The sequence below is a fragment of the Sinocyclocheilus anshuiensis genome, unplaced genomic scaffold (genome assembly GCF_001515605.1).
Source record: "Sinocyclocheilus anshuiensis isolate Anshui unplaced genomic scaffold, SAMN03320099.WGS_v1.1 scaffold263, whole genome shotgun sequence".
Classification (NCBI taxonomy): Eukaryota; Metazoa; Chordata; class Actinopteri; order Cypriniformes; family Cyprinidae; genus Sinocyclocheilus; species Sinocyclocheilus anshuiensis.
Window position 1 is genome coordinate 1565904 of NW_015549593.1, and position 11161 is coordinate 1577064.

General features: G+C 40.0%; 1 protein-coding gene across 1 annotated transcript; it reads left to right on the forward strand.

Moving 5' to 3' along the window:
- Positions 1-1008: 1008 nt before the first annotated feature.
- LOC107658215 (gamma-crystallin M1-like) lies at positions 1009-1956 on the forward strand. The gene is made up of 3 exons (XM_016446676.1): positions 1009-1102; positions 1257-1508; positions 1653-1956. Exons 1-3 carry the CDS (start codon positions 1094-1096, stop codon positions 1926-1928), a joined length of 537 nt encoding a protein of 178 aa, XP_016302162.1. The 5' UTR covers positions 1009-1093; the 3' UTR covers positions 1929-1956.
- Positions 1957-11161: the final 9205 nt, after the last annotated feature.

Genomic DNA, 11161 nt, shown 5'->3' on the forward strand with positions numbered 1-11161 from the left:
ATATATATATATATATATATATATATTAGTGCTGTCAATCGATCATTCAAAAATGAACTAATTAATCGCACAGTTTTTCTGAAATTAATCGCAATTTATTATAATAAATGTCATATTTACCTGTGCCCTTTAGCAAGTAGGAAATATACAGAAATTGAATTGTTATCAAAATCTAAATTCTAAATTAAATATCTATATTTATAAATCGTGATTAATTTCAGAAAAAAATATGTGATTAATTAGTTAATTTTTTAATCGATTGACAGCACTAATATATATATACAGTATATATACATTATGCACTAATGACATTTACTTGATTACAGGTGAAAGAAATACAATGTTGCATATTAGAGGTATAGATAATACCATTTCAAACATCTAAAACCTTAATTGCTAAAAATTGTTTTTCAGTTGTTCGAGAATAATATTTATTATTTTGATAAAATGTATTATTTTAATAGGATTTTTTTTTTTTTTTGCATGCTTAATTGAATGGTTATCTACCTGGTAAATTGAATTACTCCCTGCAGTACCTTCTTGTAATGTGCATGTTTGGAGGAAACAGAATTTTCCAGTGCAACATTTAAATATGTGAAAATGAATAAAATGTTTAATGACAAATAGCACACGCATAATTACTGTAAAAAAAAAATGCAAATGCAAAGACAATGAAATGTTGTCAGTTACACATTTCTGATAATTATTTTATCTTATTAGACCTCTTATTATATCTAGCTGGAGTCACATGCACTGAATGTTATACATTCATGTGAGACATGTTATACTTTTGCATAAAGAACATTTATGTCACTTGTGATATTGAAAGAACATTCGCTTTGGATTTGACTAAAGTTTTGCCTATACTGTAAAAGTCAATGCACAAACAGCTACCAGAGATGTATGGTTAACTATTGTTTCAGTTTACTGGACCACTTCAGCAGAAGTCATACTGCTTGATCATCAGCTTTTGGCATTTGAATAACAACAAAATGTGGGTCACTGGTTTTTGTATAAAAACCACCACCAAAGGCTATCAAAGTACAGCTGGTATGGTGAGCTGAAGCACTGAGATAAACAACACACTACCACCATGGGCAAGGTAATAGTGTTTGAAATAAGTATGCTTAATATTTCATAGAATTTTTTAGGTTCATATTGCATCCAGTTTTTATTTGCTTAACTCTTTTGCAGTTCAGATCTAAAAGGCAAGTAATTTATTTAAAATCAGCAAAAAATTTTAAACCCATCAACAGATCATCTTCTACGAGGACAGGAACTTCCAGGGGCGCAGCTATGATTGCATGAGCGACTGCTCTGATATCTCCTCATACCTGAGCCGCGTTGGTTCCATCAGGGTGGACAGCGGTTGTTTCATGGTCTATGAGCGCAACAGCTTCATGGGGAACCAGTTCTTTCTGAGGAGGGGCGAGTACCATGACATGCAGCGCATGATGAGCATGGGCATGATGTTCGACACAATCAGATCCTGCCGCATGATTCCTTCAGTACGGGTCTCACTTTGTTTACAGTGGTGTGTTGATTTAATAATGAACTTCACTTTTTTATTATATTATACTATACTATGCATACATTGCTGGGAAACAGCTAAATAATGAAGACATTCTAATGAATCTCTCTTTGTTTTACAGTACAGGGGATCCTACAGAATGAGGATCTATGAGAGGGACAACTTTGGAGGACAGATGTATGAGCTAATGGATGACTGTGACAACATCATGGAACGTTTCCGTATGTCTGACTGCCAGTCCTGCCATGTGATGGACGGTCACTGGCTCATGTTTGAGCAGGCCCACTACAGAGGCAGGATGGTCTACTTCAGACCTGGAGAGTACAAGAGCTTCAGAGATATGGGATACAGCAACATGAGATTCATGAGCATGAGGCGTATCACTGATATGTGTTAAACTGCTACAATTTAGAAGGAAATAAAGTGTTATTTTCAGAACTAGCTGTGGTGTCTATTGTTTTATTGGATTACTGAATTGCTAACTTTTTAAAATGGTCATATCATGCATTGTTTTTAAATTATTTAAAGGGGTCATAAGATGTTGCTAAAAAGAACATTATTTTGTGTATTTGGTGTAATGAAATGTGTTTATGCGGTTTAAAGTTAAAAAAACACATTATTTTCCACATACTGTACATTATTGTTTCTCCTTTTAAATCGCATCCTATGACCCCTTTAATATTTTCATTTTTTTTTTGTTAGATTTAATCACTTTTTTAACAAATAATAATAACAATAATAAATAATTCCTTACATTTATATAGCGCTTTTCTGGGCACTCAAAGCGCTTTACATAGAAGGGGGGAATCTCCTCAACCAGCACCAGTGTGCAGCATCCACCTGGATGATGCGACGGCAGCCATATTGCACCAGAACGCCCACCACACACGAGTTTATTGGTGGAGAGGAGACAGAGTGATGAAGCCAATCAGCACATATGGGGATGGTTAGGAGGACATGATGGTCAGAGGCCAATGGCCGAATTTGGCCAGGATGCCGGGGTTACACCCCTACACTTTTTTGAAGGACATCCTGGGATTTTTAATGACCACAGAGAGTCAGGACCTCAGTTTAACGTCTCATCCGAAAGACGGTGCTTTTTGACAGTATAGTGTCCCCATCACTATACTGGGGAGTTAGGACCCACGCAGACCACAGGGTGAGCACCCCCTGCTGGCCTCACTAACACCTCTTCCAACAGCAACCTAGTTGGGGCCGAATTTGGCCAGGATGCCGGGGTTACACCCCTACACTTTTTTGAAGGACATCCTGGGATTTTTAATGACCACAGAGAGTCAGGACCTCAGTTTAACGTCTCATCCGAAAGACGGTGCTTTTTGTCAGTATAGCGTCCCCATCACTACACTGGGGCATTAGGACCCACACAGACCACAGGGTGCGCACCCCCTGCTGGCCTCACTATCACCTCTTCCAGCAGCAACCTAGTTTTTCCCAGGAGATCTCCCATCCAGGTACTGACAAGGCTCAGCCCTGCTTAGCTTCAGTGGGCAACCAGTCTTGAGCTGCAGGGTGATATGGTCACTTAGATCACTTAGATATGTTAAAAAATTCACTAAACCACCCTCTCTCAGAGCTTTAAAATTAAACAAGCCTTTTTTTTTGCTTCAGTGCCTTTAAGAGCTTCAAGTAAATTACATATTCGCATTTGGAATGGAAACAGTGCTCTTCCTGGGTTTACGGCTTTGCTGTCAGATCCAGTATGACCAACCATTTCAGAACACCCATTTTTCAAACTTCTTTTCAATCTTTTCAAACCAAGGAGTACGTTTTGAAAACAATTAGCTACATAGTACATGAATCTAGTTTGATGTAAAAGATAAAGGTATATTAGGTGGTCATTCTTTTTGTGATGCCCTCAATGAACATTTTTCCGACTACAAAATTTTTTTGTAATATTGTAGTTTTCCCTGTAAACCATATGATGCAGAATATATGATATGGAGAATAATGATAAAAAAATAGTAAGCCTGTTTGCAATATAAATTTTACCTGTGTGCCTAGACTAAGTGTCGTGAACATACGTATAAGGTTACTTTTTCATATTTAGTGAAATTGAGAGCGAGAAGAGAAATATGGACAGGGTTGGTAAAAATGAATCGAAACTGAAGCAAAAGTATCGAATAATCTATTAAATTATGTTTAAATTATTTTGCAAAAGTCAAATTATAATAGAAGTGTCAGTTTATTGTGATTATCAAAGAAATTTCTGTGAGTTTTCTCTGAGCACATTCTCTACTTATGTTAAAGGGGTCATATGATGCGATTTAAATTTTTCCTTTCTCTTTGGAATGTTACAAGCTCTTGGTGCATAAAGAAGATCTGTAAAGTTGCAAAGACTAAAGTCTCAAATCCAAAGAGATATTCGAGATATTATAAAAGTTAAGAGCCAAACACGCCTACCTAAAACGGCTCGTTCTAACACGCCCCCACATGTCTACGTCACGATGTGGGAAGATTTGCATAACGCCGCCCAAATGTTCACGCAAAGAAAGAAGGTGTAACTTTTATTCTCGCTGTAGTATTGTTGTTGCCACCGCCGCCATGTTGTGAAGGCGCTGTGTGTTTCGTTGTGAAAGCGAAACTACTTTGTTTGGCCTTCCAAAAGTGGATGATAGCCGCTTCGTCATGCCTAGAGCTGAATCGTGCTGGTCGCTGAGGAAATACATCAAATTCCGGTTGATGTCCAGCCCGGGGTCATCACATGTGGTTGCCACAAGCTCGCTGGCCGCTCCGTCGTTGAATCTGCCGGCCACGCCGTTCTCAAGCCCGCCCGCCTCCGCTCACTCAAGCCCGCCCGCCGCCACTCACTCAAGCCGACCTCCGCTCACTCTAGGCCGCTGGCCGCCGCTCACTCTAGCCTGCTGTGTTTTTCGTTGTGAAAGCGAATCTACTTTGTTTGGCCTTCCAAAAGAGGACACGACTAGAAATCAGTGGTTAAGTTGTATTTACAACACTGTTCCAGAACAGTTCAACCCAAATATTCAGATGTGTCCAGCGCATTTTATGGAGGACTGTTTCCTGATCCTGGTAGAGTAGACTACAATGCTGGCTGTTCTGACTCGATGAGCTTTGTAAAAATCGAGGCGTTTCAGAAAGGTGGGGCATAGAGGAGAAACAATAATGTACAGTATGTGGAAATTAATGTGTTTTTTTAACCTTAGACCACATAAACACATTTCATTACACCAAATACATAAAATATTGTTCTTTTTAGCAACATCATATGACCCCTTTAAACCACTAAAAATACTGGAGGCTTGCCACCATGATGGAGTAAACTGCAACGGCATATTCGTAACATAATAGCATATCGTCATTTTCGCCCATTATTTACATAATGTTGAATATTTCTTTACTTTTTGGCTGCATAGTTCCTAATGTATAGTTGGTGAAAAGAGTATTATGTCCAAATTCGCAGTATTCATTAAAGAGTAATCAAAAGGTAGGTACCCATTGGGCTACTACTTCCGAGATTCTGAAGTGTGCATCAGTATGGTTTATACTCGCCACATCCACACAAGCACAAAGGTCACGGCGAAAATGGCGTCATCGTGGAGTGAGCGGCCGTGCGCTTTGAGTGTGCGAAGCCCCTTTTCGCGTGGCGGTGTGCACAGCATTTTTTTTAACTTTGTGCACAGATCCGCTTCCGAAGATGCATGACTTCAAGGCGACTCTGGCAAAACAGGCACCTCTCTACCGGCATTCGTGTGAAACAGAAGCAGCTTGATGTGAAGTTCAAACTCCATCAGGTGCTTTTTGAGGGAAAACATGGGAAAACAAACTTTGCATAGTTTGTCCAAGGCTTTTTATGTGAAGTATGTTTTATTTTTATTAACATCGAAATTAAATTGAAATTAATTTGCGATAGGCAGAAGTTGCGATTGCCATGCATATCTTTCAGAGAAGCATGGTTCTGTGATCAGTAGTAAATCTCCAGCCGAAGGCCAGAGGGCGCTCTCGCGCAGAAACTCCAAATACGCCCCGCAGAAGAAATCAGGAAATCCCTATAGCCGTTGCTGAATAAACAGAAGATTTAACTGCTTTCATTGATTCAACGTGACTAATAAACACACGACTACGACAATAAATGTTTATCTGAGTTCGACTTATTATAATTTTTATTATAATAAAGTATATAATAATCCAATGCTAATTGACATAGCCTTTATCACTGCTTAGAATACTATGAAATATGTTGCGTGCCTTATTCTGTTTAAGAAGCCACATCATCTCACAGAAGGATTTATTTAAAACACTCGACTGACGTTATGAAGTGAGTTTTGAGTAAAAATATGTTATTAAATGTGGTATTTTCACGTGCTTTTAGATGGAACAGCATTTACTACATAGAGTCGTAGTTCACTGACAAGCTACACAAACAGCTTTCATAATCGCAGAACGATTTCTTCAATTTCATTATCACGCGATTATATCATCTGCGATTACGAAGGCAATTTTGCGTAGCTTGTCAGTGAACTACGGCTCTGTGTAGTAAATGAATGAATGAGTCATTTATATAGCACTTTATTGTGTATTGCTGTACACCCAAAGCACTTTACAATCATGTAGCACCTAGATGATGCGAAGGCAGCCACAGGACAACGTATAGAGCCAATCAAGTGGATGGGGATTATTAGGAGGCCATGATAGACAAGGGCCAGTAGCAGCAATTTGGCCAGGACACCAGGGTTACACTCCTACTCTTTACCAGAAGTGCCATGGGATTTTTAATGACCACAGAAAGTCAGGACCTGTCTCTCCATCAGGGAGCACCATCTCATCCGAAGGACAGTGCTTTTTTTTTTTATTCTTTTTTTTTAAACAGTATAGTGTCCCCATCAGACTGGGGCATTAGGACCAACACAGACCACAGGGTGAGCACCCCCTGCTGGCCTCACTAACACCTCTTCCAACAGCAACCTAGTTTTCCCAGGAGGTCTCCCATCCAGGTACTGACCAGGCTCAACCCTGCTTAGCTTCAGTAGCCAAACAGTCTTGGCCTGCAGGGTGATATGGATGCTGTCTATAGCCTATTTGCACTTCGTGTAAATAGCATATAGCTAAGAAAATACTGCTATGTTCACTTAGTGTAAATAGAATCTATTGCTGCACCATCTGAAAGCATGTGATGGAGATTTACTACTGATTACAGAACCGGCTTTGTAATGTTGTGCCCCCTCCCCCAAATATTATGGAAATAAAAAAAAAAAACACCTGCAATAGGGGTCAAAATAGAACTTTAATAAAACATACAAGTTTTATTTTTTGTAGCTCTACAGCAAAAAAATAAATAAATTAAAATTACACACATTAAATAAAACATTTTAAAAGATTAAATATTATCAAAATAAACAATAATATATTGAATCAAAAATCAATGGCAGCGGCTATTTACACTAAGTGCAAATAGCATATTTTCTTAGCAATAGATTTTATTTATACTAAGTGAAAATAGCAGTATTTTCTTAGCGATATGCTATTTACACCAAGTGCAAATAGGCTAGCTATAGATTCCATTTACACTATGATAAAATGCTATTTATACTACATATTTCAAATAGTGGCAATTATCTGCATCTCAGTATTGTAGTAAATTATAAAACAGTACGAAATAAAAACATATTGAGTGTAAATTATAATTTTAATTCAAATAAAAAAATGGATGCCACCTTATTGGGACAATAAAGCCCTCCCTACACATACCCTAACCCGACCCTATACTTTATTTTCAACTTTTCTATTATTTTCTTCATTTTTATTAAAAATAAATGCCTTTCCGATGCGATACAAGATTTGAAAATGGAGAAAAAAAAGTTCGGCCAAAGGCAAATTTGAACTCGGGTCGATCGTGTCAAATGGTCCATCATAACATGGTACACGCGTTACCATCTATGCCACAGGCACTATAGACCAATTATTGGTTTGTAAACATTCAGGATGCGCGCGCATCATGGTTGCAGAAAACCCAGGAGAGATAGCCTTTACAGCTAGAGAATTTCACGGATACGGTACAAAATAGTTAGGTTTAAAAAGATTATAAATTATATTAATTAGATGTCATTTTCAAAATGTTCTCCGCATATTACAAGAGCTTGTCACCCAGCGATAAGCACTATTATTCAACGAAATTGACGTTAGAGAGTGCTTACAGATCCGAAACAGGGATGATGTTTTTTGTGGGCGGAGCCTATCTGGAGGCAGAAAATGACAGTTTTCAAGCGGCAGTCTATGGAGCCATGCAATAAAATAATAAAAAAAGGTAAATTTGATTTTATATTTCAAAATTATGGCTTTATTCTCGCAATTCCGAAATTATATCTCACAATTCTAATAAGGAAAAACAACTCGTCATTCTCTCTTTTCCCCTCGGCTCGTAACTGTGACGTCTACTCCAAATTGGTCTATAGTTTGCTGGTAGTCTTTTGTTGTGTTGACTAGCCCAATCACACGTAGGTGTAAATAGCTTCTGCCAACAAGGCGGGCTGTTGATCATATGTTCCTGTGGCTCAGTGGTAGAGCATTGTGTTAGCAGTGCAAAGGTTGTGGGTTCAATTCCCAGGGAACACTCACACTGATTTAAAAAATGTATAACCTGAATGCACTGTAAGTTGCTTTGGATAAAAGTGTCTGCTAAATGCTTTAATTTAGCTTAATGTCAACAGCCAAAAAAGTTTAACAGGATTATGAACGTAACTACCTGAAAGGGATGCACGGGCTTCATCTTGGGATTTTTTACTTTTTCTTTTCTCTGCACCGGACTGCTGATGTCTTTTCACGGGCATAGTTGTCCATTATGATCATTTGCAGTCAGCCGCAAACATGAGGTGAGGGCGGGCGCGGAAGCGGGAATGGCGCGTCACGTGTGCTAAGCCTACTGCCTATTGCGTTTACCATAAAATGCATTTTTTTATGACCTAATTATGTATATATATTCATGTTTATATTTGTATATGCACATGTTAATATAAATATAGAACGAAAGTTTTTTTTTCTTTTTGAGCAACTGGTGCCCCCCTGGGAGTTGGTGCCCTACGCAAACTGCGTTCTCTGCGTATAGGGAGCGGCGGTACTGGTGACAAGGTGCGCATGACAATCGCATTCGATTAATCATGCAGCCCTACTTCATCTGATAAATTTAAGGCAGCATAGATGTATCCTTTGCTGCCTTTGATACCCCACTCCTGTTCCGTCCATTCCATGACAACTGAGCTAAAAAATAAAAATGATGACTGAAAGTTGCGGTGTAAATGTATGTTCCCTATCGAACGGTCACTCCCGTTGCATAGAACGCAGTATGGGGGAAACTCCTGTTTACTCTGTTACTCAAGCCTGATTTGTTCACAATTGTGTAGCTGCACAAACCAATACCGCTCTAGCCTGCCAGAAGGGGCGGAGCCAACCTCAATATAAGTTCTTGAATCCTCCTCGTCCTCAGACTGCCAGCCTGGGACTACGGGATCCTCCCTTCGAGCTGCTCCATTCAGCCGATCTGTGGCCCATGTTGCTTAAGACCGCCCTCCTTTAGCCATTAATGTTGGTCAAGCGAGTAGGTGACTTGTAGGCACTGTCAGTCAGTGCTTACTGCCTTGAGTCTGTAAAGTCATCCTCAAGCCAAGACAAGTTTATGTACCTAAGGTGCTCTCAACTCGTTTAGAGCCCAGGTTATCACCCTCCTAGCACTCCCCACTGCAGATGGTGAGCAGGGTCCCAATCCACTCTACCAGTAAGGGCTCTTAGAGTGTACATCGAGCACTCTAGTCTGTTTAGACAATCAGAGCAGCTCTTTGTTTGCTTCGGAGGCCGCTCTAAAGGGCTGCCAGTTACAAAGCAGAGGCTTTCTCGCTGGATACTGGATGCTATAGCCTTGGCTTACGCCTCAGCAGGCTTGCAGTGCCCTATAGGTGTGAGGGCCCACTCCACCAGAGGAATGACCTCCCTCTGGGCTTGGTCCAGTGGGATTTCTATTGATGTGATTTGTTTGGCTGCCTGGCTAGTTGTTGCCGTCTACCATTGCCAGATTCTGTAACTTAGACGTCCCTGCCCTACAGGCACATATTTTTTTTCTGCTTAATCTACCTGTTTCTCCCTGAGGGTGGAAGTGGGTATATCTGTAGTCCTCAGCCTATTGGCTTGGGACTCGGTTTTCCTCATGCTTTCTCGGAGTCCTTAACTTTAGTGCTCCGAGACTGGGCTCGCAGAGCAGGCTTCATTTTGTATCTGCTCATAGCATGGTGTGATTGGATGCATTCCTCATACTGCATTCTACACAACGGGAGAGACCATTTGATAGGGAACTGTGACGAGTTCGAGTGACGAGTAGGGGGGGCCGAGAGCCGTGGGAACGGAGCATGGCCAGTGGAGTAAATGATAATGGATTTTATGTTGTTTTGGTTCTGTTTGTGCATGGCAGTCGTCCGTGAGGGGCTGTCGTGCTATTTTCAGTTTTGTGTTTATTTTGTTATTAAAGTTATGTTTAAATGTTCGCCGGTTCCCGCCTCCTTCTTCCCGATCTACAAACGTTGTTACAGGAACGCTCCAGTTACTGACGTAACCTCGGTTCCCTGAGATAAGGTGTTCGGAACCAACTTATATAGAGGTCGGCTCCGCCCCTTCTGGCGGGCTAGAGCGCGAGTGGTTTGTGCAGCTACACAAACGTGAACAAATTAGGCTTCAGGAACAGAGTAAACAGGAGTTTCCCCATACTGCATTCTACGCAACGCTCATTCCCTTTTGATGTTATTTCTAGCATGAAATGACTATTTTAGTAATTAAATATTTGCTTTGTTATCACCAAAGTTTGCTCTATTTTGTTGTAGATCACAAAACTGTTACGCTGCCTCAGAAGCCCATCCAAAATAAATTTCGTGAGGTGCCTTCATGAAAATGACATGAAATTACCATTATAACCAGTAGATGGATGCAGAGGACCACTCAGCTAATTTGCCATAATTATTTTCACCTTTTGCTTTTGGTTTTAAAAAACTATTATAACAAAAAAGAGCACTTTTATTATACTGAGGTATGAAGTATAGCAAATGCAGGAAAAGTCATTAAGTCGCATGCCATCGCATGGAGGCGATGCTTACTGATTTTTCTTTGTTTGGTCCGGTGTTCTGTCACGGTGCCTACTGTGTGGAGTCGAGGAACACGGAGACGAAGGAGATTCAGGATAACACTCTTTAATAAACATCCAAACAGGGGTAACACAGGGCAGGCAGGAACACACACAAAGCACGTAGCGTCAGTGTTAATTTCGTCAACGAAGATGATGACGAAAAATATTTGTTAACGAACATTTTTTCTGTGACTAAGACAAGACGTTGACGAGCTAAAACTAATATCTGATGATAAAAACTATAACGAAATTTATGCCGTGTCTTCGTTAACAAGACGAGACGGGACTAATGTTATTTGAGGACTACCGGACATTCAAAATACATCCTATAGGTTACTGTCTTGTCCTTGAAAATGTGCGTCCCTGTCATTGGATTGCACGTAAACAGGTGGGTGAAAACTGAACGTGTGTCAGTATTACATGCCTTCTGTCTTAAAGGGACAACATTCCTAATTAAGTACCTATCCGTGTCATTAATGTTAACCAACAAAAGA